The following is a 20740-nucleotide window of genomic DNA, read 5'->3' on the forward strand; positions in this document are numbered from 1 at the left end:
AATTCTAGAAGAAACCATAGGCAGCAAAATCTCAAACATAACTTGTAGCAATATTTTTGCTGACATATCACCTCAGGCAAGGGAAACAAAGGCAAATATAAACAAATGGGACTACATCAAACTAAAAGCTTTTTCACAGCAAAAGAAACCATCAACAAAATGAGAAGGGAACCCACTGAATGGGAGAACATATTTGCCAATGATACATCTCATAAAGGGTTAATTTTGAAAATATATAAAGACCATATACAACTCAATACCAGGAAGACAACCCAATTAAAAAATAGGCAAAGGAGATGAATAGACATATCTCCAAAGAGGACATACAGATGGCCAATAAACATATGAAAAAATCCTCAATGTCACTGATCATCGGAGATATGCAAATTAAAACCACAATGAGGTATCACCTCACAACTTCTAGAATTGCTATCATCAATAAACCAACAAACAAGTGCTGGAGAGGATGTGAAGAAAAGGGAACCCTCATGCCTTGTTGATAGGAATGCAGACTGTGCAGCCACTGTGAAAAGCAGTATGAAGTTTTCTCAAAAATCAAAAATAGAGCTGCCTTTTGGCCCAGCAATCCCACTTCTGGGAATATATTTTAAGAAACCCAAAACACTAATTTGAAAGAACATATGCACCCCTATGTTTATAGCAGCATTATTTACAATAGCCAAGATCTAAAAACAGCCCAAGTGCCCATCAGTAGATGACTGAATAAAAAAGCTGTGGTACATTTACACAATGGAATACTACACAGCTGGGCGGGAGGGGCGGGGGGAAGGAAATCTTACCTTTTGTGACAACATGGACTGGCCTGGAGAGTATTATGCTAATTGAAATAAGCCATCCAGAGAAAGACAAATACCATACAGTCTCACTTATATATGGAATCTAATGAACAACATACACTGACCAGCAAAATAGTAACAAACGCATGGATATATGGAACAGACTGATAGTTGTCAGAGGGGAGAGGGTTTTGGAGACTGGATGAAAGAAGGTGAAGGGATTAACCAAAAATATATATAATGATAGGGGCAGAAATAACATGTTGGGGAACCAGCTACAATTGTAAAAAATATTAAGCATGCCCTGTTAACTGTGATTGATTTATTCTGATTAAGAAGGCACATTCTAACCTGGCTGACAGCTGCACTAGGGACTTGGGAGCTCACCTGGAAATGCATCCCATCCTCCTTATCAGGGAGCTGCCTATTATCATGGAAAGCTTAACAAATTTGTTGCAGGAACCAGAATCGCCAGCCCTTTGAAGACCCCCAGCCCTTGCATATCACTAGCCCTGTGAAGATCCCCAGCTCTCTGCTTACCTGTTAACTGCCCATTTGGCTACTTCCCCATGTAATCTTTGTCCTTCTACCCAATATAAGCAATTGGCTTATGGTGGGGTGCAGAGCAGATTTTTGTGTATGACCCGCTGCTCTCCCATATTGCTGGCAGTATTGGAATAAACGCTCATACTAGTATATGAGTCAGTGCTGTCTCTGCTTAATTGGCTCAAGTAGTGACAGGCAGCATGGACACATTGATTGTCCATTTATCATAACACATAAATACAGACAACAGTGTGGTGATACCCAGAGGGAAAGGGGGTGGTGGCTAAGTGAAAAGGGATAAAGGGGGAGAAAAGGGGACAGAAAGGCTTTGTTTTGGGTGGGACACATGATGCAGTGTGCAGATGGTGTTTTATTGCGTTGTATACTTGAAACCTGAATGGTTTTGCAAACCAACATCACCCCAATAAAATCAATTTTAAAAAAGTAAAACAAAAATTAAAATAAATTGTAGCCCTCAAATTCAGCTTTGTGGTTTTTCCTTTTCATGTTTGAAAGGTAGAGTTTCATGTAGTGCATGGACTATTAATGAAGCTCATTCCTTTGAAGCCCAGAGTTGGCTTACTGTCCACGCTGGTGAGCAAAAGAGTAAGAGGCCATTTTTAACATCTTTTGACCCTAAATACCATAGCATGCCAGGCCTCTTTCTCTGGATATAGAATTGCATGCCTACATCTTCTTTTACTTGACCCTTTGTTTTTCATGGGACTGTACAAGTTTCTCCTCGATTCTATCTTTTCTACTTTTCCAGTCAAAGGATGTTAGTCTCATTCTTCACCACACTTCCTATCTCCCTCCCTAACCCTTTTTGTGTCTAGTTGAGTTCTATGAGAGCAGAGACTGTGTTTGTTTTACTCACTGTTGTATTACTAGCACCTAACATAACACTTGGCACAGAGAATTTATTAAATGTGTTGCAGGTTTGAATAAATGTTAAGGTTGGATTTCTTTTGGTTATTTATAATCTGGAAAAATATTTATTCCTTTATCTAATTTTTCTTTCCTTTGGAATAAAGTAGATCAGTTCAAGGAGTATCAGAGCAGGAACACAGACAACATACTTTGCAGGACAACAAAAATTGTGAAAAGCATGGTTGCTTATTTCAATTCAAGTGAGTGAACAAGGAAAATCTTTCCCAATTTGTAGATATTGACTTGAATTCCTTACCTGCTATTGATACAGGAAAAGGTCAAGTTTTTATTTGATTTTGTTTATATAAGAATCAATTCTTATTCCATTTGTTACTTGATATTCAAATGTTAATGTCAAAATAGACACACTCTGTGTGCTCACAGTAAGGAAATTCAGAGAGAAGTACCTTGTATCGTTATCACATCACATACCTTTCCAAAGCTTCTCATATTTAGCCTTGATGGAGAGAAAAAGCAATGATAAATAGCCCCATGTTTGTGTAAATCCTGATCCATGTGCCCTCTGACTCCTCAAATGACTGAGTGGGTGGAAGCATGCGAATGCATTGTGACAGTGTGTGCATAAATACTGTCACATGTAAGGCCAGAAGCAGGGTTACATAGAAAGGGCAAGTCACAAGTTGTCAAGATTCTAAATTGAAGTTTTGTTTTTATCAGGGCCTAACAGAACCAGACCCACGTGAAGTCATGGCCCTTAACCACCCCTCTCCCACATACTGAGAGGAGAATTCAGATGCCCATTGCAGTCAGCTGGTCATATTGCTTCTTGCATGCTTCTTGCCTCCACTTCACTCTACCCTAGTAGACCTCCTTGAATGTAAGATCATATCTATATCGCCTTTCTACCCACATCCCCCCCCCTCAAACTTGAGGCTCCCAGGGTTTACTACAAAGCTTAGTACATGCTCCATAAATGTTTGTAGACTGAATTAATGAATGAACCAATGTTACTCTGGCCAAACCTGCAGCTTCCACGCCCTGCATAATTGCATGCAGTACTGACCCTGAAGATAGGAAAAGCAACATAACTGATGCTGTAAGAAAATGTTTCTTGTTTATACTGCTGCATCTCGATCTTTGGCTGATCTAAGCACAAAGAGAGCTCTTTCCGTTTAGAGAAAGGAGGTTTATGATGTGTGGGAGAGCTAAGAACAATGGGCTCAATTGATACACTGGAGATGCTCTCAGCTTCTGAGAGCCTGGAAACTTCATCTATAGATCAGTCCCAGAGAGCAGAGCCAAATAATGGCAGACAAACACAGCTTTCTTGGGAACTGGCTTTCTGCTGTTCTGAGGCAAAAATACATTCACTCTATAGCATTCTGAATCAATTCTCTAAAATATGGTGCTGTGTACTTGTTTGCCAGTGTCTAAAAATAAGTCCTTGTCATATCTTTATTCTTTTAGTCTTAAAGTCATCCAACCAGACTTGCTTGCAGAATATTAATTGTAATGAAGCAGAAATCGGGAGATTAAATTGAAACTATTTTTGAACGGAGCTCCTTAGGTTTCTCTCTAGTCATGCTCCTTGCCAGCTGCAACTATGCGACAATGAAACTATAGTGAATTTTAAGCCAGTTTTCTTTAGGCTGGTCATTAGAGTACTATTCAAGAGTACCAAATGATAGCTGGGTATTTAATGCCGTGTCCCAAGGGCTAGTGGGCTAGCCAATCATAGTAGTAGATGTCATTAATCATTTTAATACTTTCTTGCCACAAACTAAATTTATATTGCCCTTACCATATTTGCTCTGCTTTGACATTAAACCTTTCATCCAGTACTTCTCAGATACATGAGAATTACTCATGTATGAAACATTAAGGATTCATTGGAAAATTCAAAGAGCTAACAATAACATAATTCTGAAGACACCAGAGCTGGACACTATTATTCTGTTAAAGTAACCATGTTTGACTCCGAATTAGCAGACCACTCTGAAACCCAACTTAGGAGAAAAGAAACCCTAAAACAGGTAATGAATTGGTATCAAGATCTGAATTCTAGTCCAAGCTCAGAAATGTACTTTTTGGATTAATTTCTTTTTGCCTCTATTTCTTATTGTCACCAGCTATAAAAACAGAAGTGATTTATCAACTCTATTTTAGAGAATTGTGAGAATGACTTGGATAACCTGAAAAAAATGAACGAAGTCCTTGAACAAAGCAAAATAAAGATGCAATTATTCAAGTTCAATTGTGAGTAAAACAGAACAATTCACTCAGAGGACACAATGTTTGAGAACATTCTTAATTTTATTTTCTTTAATTTTATAAAATACATTTTGTAAGATAAGTTTCTAAAAGTTTATCCTTTATGTATGTTAAAATTGAAATTCTATATCAGAAATGAAGGAAACTCTTGCAGTTGATTAACCCTCTTTGTGTGTATATGTGTATATGTATGCCTGGGAGGTTTTCAGGAAAGAGTTGGTTATTTGTTATACTATTAAATCAAAATAAAACACAAGGTATGGATTACTTCACTTTCCTTGATCTTGATTGGTTTCTTACAGAAATTTTTCCATCTCCTCCCTCAATGCAGCCTGGAAGCTTATCTGGTATACTGGTCTAAAAACAAATATCAAGTGTCTTTTTGTAAGGATCTTACACCTCAAACATTGCTGAAACCACTTTGGGAGAAAAATATACAACTCTTTACAACAAAAGAGCTGCCTACAGTCATACCCATAAAACCTTTCCTTCAATAATGACCAATCAGCCTTTTATATTTTAACCCAAAGTTAATAAACAAGAAAGGGAAGACTGAAACCTGGTTTCAAAATCTTTCCACCTTTTCTTTTCTGTGGAAACTTGCCAACCGAATAGCTGACAGCTGGTGTATTCAGTTTAGAGATCTATACCAGGAAAGAATAACCTGTATGTTAAATCTGACTCTTTAACACACCAAGGTAACATTGTTAAATTAAATCATCCCCCACTAGCTAGAAAGAACCGACTAATTATTAAAATAATAGGTTATTCAAATTGAGATTAAAATTCACCAAATCTGTTTCTGCAAAAGGAAGAATAACTTATAGAAACTTCCAGTACATGTATGGAACTAGCCAATTTTACATATCATTTGTGATGTTTAATGTCCAATTTTCATTAGTTAAAGAATCATATTCAAAGGATCATTCTCCAGACCTTTCTGATACAACCCTGACCAAGTGATAAACAAACTGGAAAATGTGAAATGTGCATCAGTCTAAAACAAATCAAGATCTTCAAATCACCTACAATGACTGAATGGATAATACCCTATGATAAGAGCACCATTGTGAAGCTATGACAGAGGCCAGAGTACACAAGTAATTAACAGAAAAAACACATGCTATCCAAAGAGTTATCTATCCTATGTCTACCAGAGGGCTGGCTCCATTTACACCATTAGCCACTAGCAACTGCTGTTACTTAAGCCAGTCTTTTTTCATCTGAGCTAGTTTTTCTCTATTCTCAGCTCTTTGGAAACCACAGGGCTGTCATGGTAGCTGTTCTCAAGGAGAAGGTAATGAGAAAATGCTGACAACACCCTGTTTCTCTTCTTTAACGAGGTGTAAGGCCAGGTGCCCCCTCTGTCTACACAGACACTATGCTCCCTTATGCTGTAAGTAAGGTTGGCTGAGTTAGGGCTTAAATAGTCCTTCGCTATTGGGGTCAGTGCTCTCTTTCTATGGGTGAAAGATCCTTGCTTTGACCCCCTTCTCCCAGCTGCAATAGGTAGATTTGGGCAAATGCTCTTATTGTTTTACTGGCATTTTTGTCTTCTATTTTCAGTGGTAATAGGGAGACAGGACTGAGCTCTCTGTTTTGCACACCAAGGAGAATATATTTGGTCCCTTATCATCTAAAACTAATTGAGCATCTTTCTTTCCACTTTGTTTCCATCAGTGGAAGTGCCCTTTGAGAAGAAAACACTCCCTGGTCCTCAGGAGATGCTTGAAAGTTGAAGTAGAGCCTCCATTTCTTTGTGACTTGTAGTGGTGGAGTCACCATCTTAAGCATTTCCCATTTCTAGCAGGAAACAGCTGTGAAGCAAAATGACTAAAAAAGGAACATAAGAGGGGAGAGTCCACAGAGAGACATCAATCACCACAAGACTCTCCTTTCTTGTTACACACATCAAGTAAGAAGAGGGCCAGTCAGTGGTAAAGGCAAAGAGTTAACACGGGAGACACAGCACTGTAGGCTGTGTGGTTAGAGCCTTGCTGTTAGAGAAAGGGAAGTTTCTACAGGCGATCAGAACTTGGTGCCTCGGCCCATGAGTTTAAGGACAGCAAAGTTGTAAGTGGCAGCAATCATGAAGGTGAGCTGTAAGGAACAGAGAGAGAATATGAGTAAGAGTAGAAAAGGAAGCTTTCTCTCTCCTCCAGTCCTTTTGGCAATGAAGAAGTGATGAAACAGTACACCCGTGGTGGCTCAGTGGTTGAGTGTCAACTTATAAAACAGGAGGTCACCGGTTCGATTCCCAGTCAGGGCACATGCCCAGGTTGTGGGCTGGATCCCTAGTTGGAGGCATGCAGGAGGCAGCCGATCAGTGATTCTCTCTCATTATTGATGTTTCTATCTCTCCCTCTCCCTTCCTCTCTGAAATCAATCGAAATACATTTTTTAAAAAGAAGTGATAAAATAAAATCATAGCTAAATAAAGGAAAAATCCCTGTTCTATAAAAAGCAGCATGTCCCAGGCTTTTGTCCTATATACTTGACTAGAAGTCCTGAAACATTTTCTTCTAATGTCCCAGGTACAGAGAACCAACTCGGCCTGATTTATTCCACACTATGCTTGGCCTAGCACTGACTTTTCTTGAGGGAAAAGTAAATGATACATAGGTCTGCCATCATCTTACTTTCATGTCTGAGTGACCTGGAATCATAGAGGGCTTGCTGCAGACACACAGCCACACTGTGCAACACAGCCCACCAGTGCATCAATTTATTTTACAAAATGAGAAACAACTAGACTTTATAAAAACCTCAGCAATAAGGGCTAGGAGTTCTGTGAGCTTATCCTTGCACATTCACCACTTATTCAATGACTTCAGATAAATTGCCTCACCCTTCATTGCCCTAGGTTTTTAATGTGAACCGTGAATGCACTACATTAACACTGTGTTGTAACACCAACAACAGAACTTGGGACATAGAATCACATTATAGCAATAACAGTTCCCATACTGTCAGAGAATCCTTCCCATATTTTCAGGAGCATAACTAAATCCCTTGGAAAGTGTACAAGATAGAGTCATAGTATATAGAATTCCAGGCTTTAGAATATTATTTTTAGTAATATTTCAGTGTTCTTGAAACTGATCTGACCAGGATGTGTTGAGAATTAACTGTAATGTAGAATTGAAAAGCATTTGGCAATATTACATGCTCTGTAAATGCCAAATATTATAATTCTTATCTATGAATCTCTTACCTCCTCTTCCCTCATACCACTTTTCTTGTCCCTGCCTAATTTCTGAGGTTTTTATGCCTTGCCAACCAAAGTAGAAATATACAGTCTCTACACTTCCCAGTAGCTTCTCTCCAGCATTTCAAGGTTAGAAGGAATCTATCTTTTTGCCTTGCAGCATAGCTGAACACCAGCTATCCCAGGACCATTTATTGGCCAAGATAATCCAAAGGCAACTTACCAGTGAAACCAGTGTGGCTGCAGCCCCCACAAATGCAGCAATGAACAGGTGGAAGGTCATTTGGAACTACAAGAAAGTGCAAAAGGAAGAACTATTTCTTGCAACAGCAAAAATATGCTCTGCTATAGATCATAAGCACAGCTTTCTGAATATGTGCTGATATCTTTGTGTGTTAATTATGCATCACTAAGTTGTCACTTCCTTGAGTGTAAGCCTTCCACTCCTAAATGTACACCATAATACTTAGAACACAGAATACTCATAAAACACTCATAAAAATATTTTAATCAAACTGGTTTCTTATCATTGTGCCCAGGGTCACAAAATTTAAAATCAACATTTTGTTTTCAAAGAAATTATTCACTGCCTTCTTCCTCAGAATTACTTTTAATCCTTTGATTCATTTGTGTACAATAACCTGTCTCAATACGATGTTTTCCTTCTTCAAATGTACTGTTTTTACTTCACATTGGAGATTGAGAAATTCCAAACTGAAAGTGTTTTTGTAAAACCCATGAATATTTCTGTGCACAACCCATTTTCTTCATATGGTTTTTAACTAAAAGAATAAAAATTTCCATTTGTGGGATTTTACCATTAAGCTCTATCTATACCTAAAGTTACAAATTTCTCTTTTAAGGTAAGAAGTCTTGAAATAGAAGGCGTTCTATGCAGCTCTAGGGAACATACATATTTTACCACCTATGCTCATTGGCTCAGGCACATTAAATCAATATTTTGTAGAAAACAATTTGCCAACTCAAAATCGAGCAAGAGAAACTGTGGTCGTTAAAATTAAAGGCCGTGGGAAAGAACTTGTATGGTACTAGCCATTCCACTGTAAAGTAACCCAAATGGATCACTTACCTCAGCTGTTTTGCAGATGGACAGAAGGTTAGAGCCACACACCTTGCCAGGGAAAGCATTCCATGGGAGAACACCTAAGTAAGATACACAAATCAACTAAGGTGAGCTTCATGGGCTTGTAGGGCTACATGGTGACTTTCCTGCAGAGTCTTTCTTCCATCTTTAACCATCCTGGCTGAAAATTCGATCCTACTAACAATCAGGATCCTCTTTTCTAAAGATTTACCAAAAAAATAGAAGGTGGTATTGAACAGTTGTGAAATCTTGTATTTGTTATTGAAATGTACTGCTGAGAACAGCAGTCAAATAGGGTAGAGCAGTGTGTACAGTCAAGAAATCTTTCCTCACTTCCAAGAAGTTTCTTTCGAAGGGAAGACATCTCTCTAGTTTCAGTGGCGAGGGTTTAATAAACTAAGGTCTAGGCATCCCTCTTATTTCCCCCCATAATTATCACCCTCCTTACCCCTAAATAAAAAACTAAATTAATACACTTCCATAAGGGGGTTGAGAAGCCAAGACACCCATGCACTAACTCACCATACATTCTGGCATCAGCACATAGACTGCCTATACTGGCAGAGGTCTTGCTGGGGAAGGCAATAGACTGGCAGGTGGTCCAGGTGTTGAAGTAAATGTACACAGGCACAGCAGAACAGGCAAACACCAGTAGCCACACAATGGTCAGGGCATAGGTGATGCCAACAAACTAAAACAATTGACATGGTGTGATTAGAAATGAGCATTAGCCTGTAGACATTGAAACACAAACTGGGAGATCCTGGAGTGGTATGTGCCAGAAATGGAACCAGATTCCAGAGATCTCCACTATATGAAATTAGTAAGCAGGGCATCTCTGCCAAATGTCATTGGCAGTATCTACTAGAGAACTGGCCCTGAGTGTGACAGAGGGTGGCAGGAATGGGTGGGGATTGGAGTGAGAAGGATCCCTGGGTTAGAGAAGCTTCAGGAGATTTGTTGGGCAGATAAGGTGTGAAAAAATCAAAATAGATCTTGAAAGAAAGTCGTGCCATTCTTTGCCTTAGGCTGAGCTTAGAAAAAGTTTCTTGTCACAGAACTTTTGATCCCTAGTCATTAAACAAAGCCAATAGGAGATCTAAATTTCAAATTAACAAAAAAAAAACAGCACCTTTCTAAGCCAACTGCTGGCCACAAAAGACATCACCACAACCCACAGATGTTTAGCCCCCAAAGGAACCTTTAACTCTAGAGGCTGAAAACCAATGTGTGCCTCAGTAGAAACATGAATAGTCCCCAGTCAAAGATGTAGCGGTAAATATGTAGATTTATTCTAGTTCCCTCTGGGACCTCCAACAGTGTAGGATCCCAGAATATTGTGAATTCCACCTTGGAGTCAATTATTTAATTTCCATGATCCACACCCCTTTAAGATTAGCTACCTACATTTCAGTTCTATGGGTAGCATTGTAGACTCTTGAGTAGTCAGATCTCTTGTTGTGATCCCTCCTAGGAGGGGAGTAAAAGGATCAACAGATGGCTTAGAAATGGTCTGATTGTATAAAATATCCCACAAAACTCATGCTTTTCATTTTGAGATGAAATTTTCTAGGGAACTTTTCAAAGGTGAAGCTAAGCCAGCTGGGCACCACGTTCTTCCTGACCTTGTTTGGCTGTAGCCATCACTTCCTCACTAAAAGGCCAGGCACCTAGAAAGTTCCCAGCCTTGGGTGAGGGTGAGGCCACAGACTCACGCCCCATTGTCCCCCACCCCTTGTTATTGCCACAAAATCCTGAGGATGATCACCTTGTCGGGATGTCCTAGCCATTTTCCCAAACAATGACACACCCGCTCCAAAGAATGAGCTTGATGTTGGCCTCTGGAACCCCTCCCCTTCTGGCCCCCTGTTACCGTTGCACTGAGGCCCTTGCCGCAGATGGTGGTCTTGTAGTCGCCAAAGATCTGCCTGACTGCGCCGGTAGTGTAGAAGCCCTCAGCCAGCAGGAGGGCCCCATAAAGGAAGAAGAAAGAGGCAGTTCCATAGATGACATACTGGAAGGCATGGATCCTGCATTAACAGATAGACAAATGAGACCAGATAATCTTATTAATTGAGGAACTAGTTCCCTTCCTGCATAAGTGAGATGGACACTTAAGTGAGCACTTAAACAAGATTAGGAAGTCTTTAGAGGAATCATAAATTTCCATCTCCACGCTTCCACCTCCTTGTCTGGATTGAAGTAAAGGAAGATAAGGAATGTGCAGCCAGAAGCACATGCTCTTCGATGCACACCTTGCCCACCTTGTGACCTGAACAACCAGAGCCCTAGGCTCCTTTGCCTGACCTTTCAAAGATGCTCCTTCAGAAGAGAGAAAAGTTGGACAAGAAAAGTGATGAGGAAACAGGAGTCTAACTAGCTCTAGGAATAAGAGAAGCTAGGACTGGGTATGTGCAGACTCAAGTGGTGTGTCAAACCAAGAGCAGTGGCCCGACTTTGTTCAGTCATTTTACCTCCCCCAAATTCTCTATACCTACCACTTTGGAAGCTCCAACTCAGTCAATGTTAACCCTACTGAGCAAAAGTTAGAATGCATGGAAGAAAACAAGAGCTAGGAGACGGGCTAGCAGGTAGACCCCTACTTTATGAACTTGGCACTTTTCCCTTATTTAGGGGTTCAGATGTGGAGTTGTGGCATAGGTGGAATCAGCACAGAGAGGAAAGGCTCAGGAATACTTTCTGGTGCCACACCAATCCCCTACTTGTCACTAAGTATGAGTTCTATATCTCCAAGATGGAGAGAAAAAGAGAAGGGTTTTTATGGGATGACAGGTACTTACACATTGATGAGATACTCATAGTCCTGGTAGTTTTTGGAGAAATAGGTCTCAATTAGTTTTTCTGTACCAGTGAGGGCTTCATGTCCACAGCCACAGAATAGTGCCACCCCAAAGAAACACAATCCAGTGGCCACCAGGGAGGCAAAGGGGGCCCCTACGAGACATCTTGCACAGCACTCTAACAAACCTGGGGAAGAAGAAGGGGAAGCAATCAGGAATGTACAATAGGAAGGTAATGCCAGTCTTACCTCTTTGCCAGACCAATCATGCTCTGTGCTCGCATGCATGGATGAAGTGTTAACCAGGAGTCCAAAATCAGGAGAGTCGAGAACTTTAGGCTTCTGGAATGTGAGATTGACCCCAGAAACATACTTTGTGACATTCTTGAAAATAAGTCCTCTCTTTTAATTCCCAGAATTTGTGTGTGTGTGTGGGGGGGGTATTAATAATCAATAATTCAAGTAGCAACCCAGAGAGATTATGCAATCATTCTCTCCTCTCTTATAATTCCTATCTGTTTGTTTTAGTCATCCATCAACTTTTATGGAGTACCTACTATGTGCCTAGCATTGTGCTAGGTGTTATGTGAGATGTGAAGACATAAACGACAGATTCAGTCATATGGGAATCTTGTTTACTGAGAAGAATGAGTTTGGGCAAGGATGGCTCCCTCTGGCCTCTTGGCCTGATCCCCAAAAGGTACAAGGAATAAAAATGTTAATCTTTTTTGAAAAGAGTTCTTTATATGTTTACATACATAATATACAAATATACACAGATTTTATATATCTGTTCATATATCATATCATATGTATATATATGATATATGAATTATTTTACATTTTTATATATTATATGTATATATGAATTATTTGTGTATATATACACACACACACACACACACAAATAATCAGCAAGTGTGCTGAAAAGTGTTATTTTAGAAGAGCATGTTGGGACTTCTTACAAAAAGAAAGTAAATTGTATTAATTTTTAGGTTTGGATTTTCATGCAAACCTCACTTGTCCATACCAGGTACCAGGGACTAGAGGAGTCATTTGCCCAACCCTATTAATACCAGTACAGCTTCTTTTTAGCCCTGAGTGCTTAACCATCTGGTGATTTTCATGGCAGAATTACATCAATGTGAACATTTTCTGAAGGACTAAATGATCTCTATCATGGAAAAATTGAGATAGATGCATTTATCTGTTCTCAGAGCCACAAAATGAGTGAGTCCTACACCCACCATCCCCTAAAATGACAGCCATTCCTTAGTCCTCAAAGAGCCTCTTCCTCAAAGATTCTTATATATCACACCAGAGATTAGGCATGGAAGCTCAAGCCAAGCAAAGCAAGTAGTTGACATTTGCAGCAGAACTGAATTTCTTTTCCAAGAATCGTTGTCAGAAAACTTGGCCTCTATTGGAAGCAATCTGTAGCTGTGATGCCATAGTGAAGTCAGAGTTTACTTAGCGTGAATTTTACAATAGTGCCCGGTAAGAGTGTCTCATCAAAGTGAACCTGTGGCATATGCGCGCGCGCGCACACACACACACACACACACACACACACACACATGCATACCTGCAAATATGAACACATATGCATGTGTATACCAAAAGAAAAACACATTTGAAATTGATCATTATTCTTAGGAAACATTCCAGAAATTTCACAGCAGGTTAAGATACTAGAACTAGATGCATATTGTAAGTCAAGAAAAGGAGCTTGGAAATAAACAGTGCTGCCATTTTCCTTCTCTGTCTATCCGACTCTTCTCCACCCCCAAACTCTTAGAGTCTTCTAGTAAAGAAGTTCTCTGAAGCCTGGGGGTGGGGGAGGGGAAGATCAGTGACCCCACTGTTCCCTCTCTCCCTAGCACAGGGTCAGGGCTTGGACAGAGCCCTCCATAGCTCCCCCAAACAAAGAAGCCTTGTTTCTCCCAGAGATCTCAGGAGCCTCATTGGTATTCTGTAGGGGCCCATAGGCCTGGGGGTGGGGAGGGGGTCATGCCCAGAGAACAATGGCAGAACTGTTTGTTTAGAGTAAGGAGAGCCATCCACCCTAGCAAGTGACTATCCTGTGCCCACTCACTCACCCCAGCTTTTTTACCCTGGGAAGAGCTAAATGGTGGTGCAGGTGTGATCATGGATGGAAGAACTTGAACTCTTGCTAACCAGAGAATTCTACTCTAAGTTTTAGCTGATGCCCACTCTAGTGTTGTAAAGATGAAGGAAAATCCTCTTTAGTGTGTCTTAAAATCCTCTTTAGATGATCCCTTGATCATCTCCACCTAACCAGCGAGTATCATATGTACTGTTCTTACTGGGTGATAAAGGGCTGAATGTTGGGAGCAACTCTGAATCACTAACTGATATTCTTCCTTTTCACATCCATTTTTCATCTGTTTTCTTGGAGCTCAAATAACTTAGTAAGACCTTTTTTGATCTACTGGCACTCAAAAAGGGGCAAAAAGGACATAGGTTTTAATGAGTCTCTACCATGGAGTCAGAAATATAAATGGCCCTAGATAAATCTATCATTGTTGAGCTATAAACAGTTCAACAATATTGGCACAAGTTGAACAATATCAGATGTCCATATCTTCACAACTGAAATGAAGTGTTTGTTCCGGGGGTATTTAAGTTCATCAGAAGTGAAGAGTTTGTCAATCTGTCCAAGTGAAAAAATTAAATTTTGGGTTCCAACTGGGAAAAACTCAGAACATGCAAGAAATTTTGTCTTCATCAAAGTAGTTGACAATCAAAATATTCTGAAAAGGGTCCATTGGTACACTTCCATTTTTCACAGCCCAAGGAATGTACATAGGAATGTGGGAACAAGAGCCTAAAGCTATAGGCTCTCCATCTCAGAATCCTTCATGGTTGGAAAGGTATTGATGTGATTCAGGAAAGCTGTGAGGAATTCTGGAGAAGTTCCTTGTCTCTCTCAAAAGACAGTCTCACATTTTCCAGGGTAAGTACACTCTGCAACATAGTAGAGTTAGCATAAAAAATATATAGTAATAATATTATCCAGTACAACTCAGTTTGATTAAACCAACTAATTTTGACTAGAGGCCATAGAGAAAAATAACGACCCACACCCAGTGTTTTCCTTTCATTTCTGTTTATGTAGATTCAGTACAGTTATTAAGCACAGTAGCAGTTACCTAGATTCTATGAGACACAAAATGGAATTATAAGGCCCAGTCACTTTCTTCAATATCCTTTCAGTCTTGTTGGAGAAAACAAACTTATGTCTGTGAATCAAAGACTAAAGCTACCTATCATCTTATGTTAAAATGTATATAATCAAACCCTGTGGGAAAAATGTAAGCAAAGAGGAAATATTCATTGTTAGCTAGATTTATCTGCAAACTCCCAAAACTAGTATAATCAATCTGTGATAGAACTTTAAGCCTTTCTCACCAATGCTCTTCGAAGGAGTCTGAAAAAGGGTTGACAACACTATTGTGACTCTTATTCAGGTCCATGTCCATCCAAAAGACTGTATTGACCCTGATGCTGTCTCTTTAAGCAGAAGTCAAGAGCTCCCAAGCCCTCCTTTCTTTCCCATGCCCTGGGCACGCCTCAAGGACCAGCTCCATGATGGTATTTCAGTGTGAATCTGGGAACTCATCAAAGGGAGGAGAGGAAGGGCCTCATCGAAAGCGATGGTAGAAAGAGACCAATTGTGCTTTGCACAAGCCCAGCCTGTCCCTTGAATCCAGTTGACAAAGGGAGAGATAGAACCCTATACAATTGAACTAAACAACAGGCAGGCTCATTGAGTAAAAAACTGGCCCTATCTCCCTAGGTCTCTGATCTGCACTTACCCTCCTCCCAGAACCCACCCCTTAACCTCACCCCATGAACAGAGGCCTCCTTGATCAGGGTCTATAAGCAGTTGACAGGGCCAAGATGCTAGAGCAGCCGTGACTGGTACTGGGGATGGATGGGGATCAGGGGGTGGGTTCTAGAAATAAAGCAACAATCAGTAGGAAGTACTAGTGGCAAAGACTTCTGCTTCTGGCCTTATCCTGGTCACACAAGGCCCTGCCTATAATCTTGTCTTTCCTACATGAAATCAACACTTATACCACATTTAAAGGCTGGAAAGGGGCCCTGCAATCATGGGACATGACAATTCAAGCCTACTAAATAGACAAGGCATATGGACAGAGTTAAATCAAAAGGAATCTCAGCCTCCTCTTTGAACAGGTATTACTATTACCATGGCCACAGCATCTGGACCACCTTGTTTCCCAAAACACACACACACACACACACACACACACACAACCAATTTATGCCCAAACATTAGGAGGCTGGAGTAGAAGCTTTATTGTTAAACTCTATCCATGACACTCTCTTCATCTTGCCCACATATGGGAAGGTGAAAAAGAAGCAACTGACACTAAGCTAAGAGACTACAGTTTCCATACCTTATTCCTTAGGTCAGTCTCCTATCAATTTTTCCTCTCTTATTGGTTGTATTGTAAATCTGATCTGTGGAACTCTGTTGTCTTCCTTGGGATATCACTGACTCTTTTCAGAGTCCATCCTGGAAGAGAGCTCAGAGACCAGCACAGAGTAAGAGAACACTCTTAAGACCACTTAAAAATAGCCAAGGAGGAATTCATCCATCAGTACTTGCTGAGCTTTTGATGTAAGTTTAGCACTGGCTAGGCCCTGACAGTGGAAAGGGATGGAAAAGCTGCTCTGTTTGCCTGCCATTACTGATGTGACCTTTCCTGATCATGTCACTACCCTGACTAGATCTTCCCTGGACCTGAATTTCTATGAGCAGGTAGGGTGTTTTTACTGTTGCTTTCTTTCAAGATTAAGAACTATACCCTGATGATGGTTTTCAGGGCTTCAGGATAATACACAAAAAATCAACAAGAGAAAAAAGATGTCACTGGCTGGGGTCTGCCTTGATGGGTTTGAAGACTATATTTCCCTTCCAACCCATATCCCAGGGGTTTCTTGAGCTTTGTTACTACTTATATAGCTTTGAGAGAATAGGTCTAATTGTCAGGCTGTTGAGTAAACTGGCTTTCCTAGCGCAGAGCCAAGATGAAAGCCCCTTGAAGCAGAGAAGATTTTTACATCTGCCTGGCTCTCTAAGAGCTCCTCTGGCTCTGTAGGACCAAGGAGAGGAGTGGGGTGTGTAATGCTATCTGTGATCATTTCAGTAAGTGTCTCTAAGAAGAGTAAGTGAATATGCTGGTTTGGATCTGGTTTCTTTTTAGCTCCTGGCATTCTTGCAGCATTCTTGGAATCAGGGCGGGATTCAGTTAGTCTTCAGGCATTTTGTAAAACTGGACCCCTGCTCTGCCTCCACTTTTTTTGCTTAAGTTACACCCACTCACTCTGAGCCAGCCAAAACTACACTGCTCAGCAAACAGCCACCTTTGGAAGGAAACATCACAGTCTGGTTACCAGGGTTACAGCCACTTTCTCAGACAACAGATGTACAGTAGCCAATGTTTTGCTGTTCAGTAATGGCATTGTATTACTGAGCAGAGAATAATCAGCTACTGCTCTTTGGCTCTTTTCTGGTTCCATTGTTATCCCAAAGGTTCATTTGGAATATCCTCCTCCAAAATTGGGACAAGGTTTAAAGAACTACCATTTCCCCCGTAAACCTTTTGTGCAGACACTACTGGGTTCAATGTTCCTCTTAATCTTGAAAGAAAGCTTCCAATCCTACAGGATTTATATGGTTGAGGTAGTGAGGTCCCTGTTCCTGGAGGAGATTAAGAAGAGGCTGTAGGATTATTTAATTGGCTGTTGTAAAAGGGACTACTGCATTAAGATGTGGCTCAGACAGCTTCTAAAGTTCCTTCCAACTACAGATTTCATGATATAATTCATCTACTGGCACTGACAAAGTAAATTTAACAATTTACTTTCCCAATTGTTAAACAGCCACACACTTTCATCCCCTGAGGAAGTAATATTCAGTACCCTTCTTTACCCCCTCTCCATTTTTAAATCACAGCCTACACAAACAGCTTCCATGATATCAGGTAAGTTTTCCAATATTACCTTGGGCAAGAATTAAGTTTCTTGAACATTCACCTTTTATCTGGCCACATTCAATTGATCAAATGATTCTTACCCAACTACACAAAGTGCAGAAACAGAAAAACCAACCATTTTGGAAAACATAAGTCATCCTGTACATGAGCTATTGTATAATAATAGGTATGGGTATCATTATGATGATTTATAATGGATACACAGCTTGTCCATTTTCAAAGGACTTTCACTTCACTATTACTTGATTTTCACAACTTTGAAAGTATACAAAACAGTTATTGTGATTCCCATTTTCCAGATGAAAAAGTGATAATTCACAATGACCTACCCAAGGTCATGAAGCTTATATATGGCAGATCTAGGATTTAAACTTGATTGTATTTACTTCTAATTCAGTGATATGCCCTCTTAATTATCCTACCTGAATACATGCTGAAAAGAGCTTTCTTGATGTTTCAGGATAAAATAACCTAAAAGCTGACATAGCTTAATAGAGTTGAAAACCTATCTTCCTGGATGTTGCTGGAATCTTCTGGGTACTACATTGATGGTGAATACACAGGGCAATCAATTCTCATTTTACTTAGGCTGCATTCAAGCTTTTGCCACATGTAGGGAATGTCTACACTTATCTGTGGCACCCTGTGTCATACCTTGCTCTGAGTAGACACTGCCAGAGACAAGACCTCCTCACTTCTCTCTTTGTTCATGAAACCTGGAGAAGCCCTTGGTACTCAACCAAGTCAATCAGAGCCCTAAGGTCCCAGAAGCCTCCTTGTCATAGAGGAATTTAGAGTTTGAGGTATGTCTTCAGGAAGGCTAAGTCTGTGATATTTGCTAAACATGGCCAACCATACATGCTTGTGCATTCACACACACCTATTCATATCCATTCCCCATAGTAAAGCCACTGAAGACTTTATTTTCTGAACTTAAGATTTACCTCCTTGGCCATGTCCAATCCTAAATCCATCTTGCCTCAATCTCCAATTTCCCACTATAGCCAAATATGGTTCATTTTGTATAAAGCAAGCAGTTATTTAGTACATCTGAAGGGTACCCAACAAGAATTTTTCCCCCAGAAGAGCCAGGGATATCAGCTGACCTGGTCATTACCAGAACCCAAGGAACCAAGGGAAAAGAGAAGGTAGAAGGAAGTGAGAAGGTAGGAATACACATGACCACATCCAGCCCATTGGGCACTCTCTCTAAGGACCTGTGGGAATGTCCACGTGCTGCTGGAATTATTTGGCAATAAAGCATCAATCTCAATACAGCAGAGACAGAGTTCATCTAATTGGGTGCTAAGGAATTTAATAAAAAAAAAAACAAACAAAAAACAAGTGCCAAAGCACAACTCATTTAAACCATTGAAATCCCCCAAAATCCAAACTCATAAATACTATTGCATATTCCTGAACCTGCTTAAATCTTCCATGCTAAAGTTTTTTTAAACTCACCCATGACTTTGGGACTCTGACTCCAACTGTAGCCGGCTGGCTAGTCTGCTTTGTGGCTTTGTTCAGCTGGAAGGATCCTGGTCTCTCCAGTCTCCTTCTTCGTTCCTTTACTTTTTCTCTCTGAGTATCTTTGTCCTCTTCTCCAGCAATGAAAAGGGCTTTCTGATTGACAGCCAACCCCCTTAAAGAGACAGGCCCACTTTCCTCCTCTCCTCCTCCCCTTTTCCTCCTCTTGTCCCCACCTCCTCAGGGATACTCCCTTCTTTAAGGGCTCCATCTTCTCTTTTCTGCCTTTCACTGTCAATTTTTTTTCTTTCTCTTTTTTTTTTCTAAGACTTGCCTATGTGGAATTCTACTTTGCTGCAGAGACATCTGGAAATGTGGTTTGGGGCTGGAAGTTTTTTAAAAAAGAGGTCCTGGAAGCCTCCAACTGATACTTAGATCTATTTGCTATAGGATGTGGCAGCACAAGTGTCAGAAGCCACAGAAGCGGTAGCTTTGGTGAGGGGGTCAAGGTCAAAAACTTAGATGCTATCTTCCAGAGTCCTTCCAATTCTCGCAACCCTCACTCATAGCTGCCCTTGGCCCTGTCTACATTTCCCCTCTCCCCACTCCTTGACAAATTAGCACCCTCCCCACTCCACTCAGCTTTAGAAACACAATAGAGAAGAAAAATTTGTCTTTTAAATAGTATCCTCCAAATTCTCCAACTGAGTGAGGACAAAATACAAGCTATTGCTTCCACAAACAGATTGTGACAAGCAGTAGGAGGCTAGCATTGTATAATTTTATTGAGAGGATAACAAAGACCCAGAGAGGGGACAAGACCGGTGCAGGTTCACAGAATAGACTAAAGAAAAGGTCAGAGTTAGGTATGTGGGTGATTTCCAAGGAGGATAATTGACTTTGAGAAAAGTTAGGAACATTATCTGAGAACCAGAAGGTCAATATCCCATCCTGAGAATATAGTATCATCAGAGAGCTGAGACTAGGCTGGTGAGAGGCAGGGAGGGTGTGGGTTGGGTTGAAGCAGCAGGTGCCAGTGAGGGTGGAGAGAAAGGGAAAGGAAATATCGTGCTTGCCTCAGGGAAAGAAATACTAAGAAAAAATGGCAAAGCAGCAAAAATATGGGACTAATATATGAAACCTGCCTTATAAAAAATAGTTGTTTTTAAAGACTATGAAGATATTTGAGTGCCAAGTTAGATTAGCATAGGAAGGTTTTCTAAAAGGGATGAATCTTAACCAGTGTCTATATAGGCTCTTTGATATTGTTCTTTATCCTTTCAGGAACCTCAGAAAGGCATAGTTCTCTTGAACTTGAGGTCTACATCCTCCCATGGATGGCCTGTAAGGAAACTGTTTGGCATATAACTGGAGGAGTACCTATTGGAAGACTCCATGGAAAGAAGGTACAGGCTTCCAGAATTTTTCCTATGGCTTTGCCTTGGAGTCAGAGAGGAGAGGAAGCGGGTGCAGAGCAGAGTCTCTAGACTAGACTCTTCCTCTGGAGGGAGAAAGGCAAGATTGTGTCTCACAGTTTTCTCTTTGATCTGTGACCTTAGACTTGTTTCTGAGAAACAGAAAAAAATGTTCTCTGCTGTTAGAAAA

The 20740-nt window shown here is 40.4% G+C and overlaps 1 protein-coding gene across 2 annotated transcripts; it reads right to left on the reverse strand.

The window, feature by feature from the left end:
• Positions 1–4526: 4526 nt before the first annotated feature.
• Positions 4527–19327, reverse strand: PLP1 (proteolipid protein 1). 2 transcript variants are annotated; one of them, XM_006759062.2, is made up of 7 exons: positions 19130–19327; positions 11620–11806; positions 10692–10848; positions 9341–9509; positions 8804–8877; positions 7937–8002; positions 4527–6605 (listed from the first exon to the last, which is right to left on the reverse strand). In XM_006759062.2, the coding sequence occupies exons 1-7, from the start codon at positions 19131–19133 to the stop codon at positions 6534–6536; spliced, it is 729 nt and encodes a 242-aa protein (XP_006759125.1). In that variant the 5' UTR covers positions 19134–19327; the 3' UTR covers positions 4527–6533. The 2 variants fall into 2 exon arrangements, with proteins under 2 accessions (XP_006759125.1, XP_006759124.1); XM_006759061.2 differs by having other exon boundaries at positions 10587–10848.
• Positions 19328–20740: the final 1413 nt, after the last annotated feature.

This window comes from Myotis davidii, unplaced genomic scaffold, assembly GCF_000327345.1.
Source record: "Myotis davidii unplaced genomic scaffold, ASM32734v1 scaffold1856, whole genome shotgun sequence".
In the NCBI taxonomy this organism is placed as follows: Eukaryota; Metazoa; Chordata; class Mammalia; order Chiroptera; family Vespertilionidae; genus Myotis; species Myotis davidii.

Excerpts from the sequence above, each read along its gene's own strand:
- PLP1 (XM_006759061.2), bottom strand. Across the intron at positions 10,849-11,619 it reads TATGAGTATCTCATCAATGT|GATCCATGCCTTCCAGTATG; the intron begins GTAAGTACCTGT and ends CTGTTAATGCAG. Across the intron at positions 8,878-9,340 it reads TGCTGATGCCAGAATGTATG|GTGTTCTCCCATGGAATGCT; the intron begins GTGAGTTAGTGC and ends TATCTTACTTAG.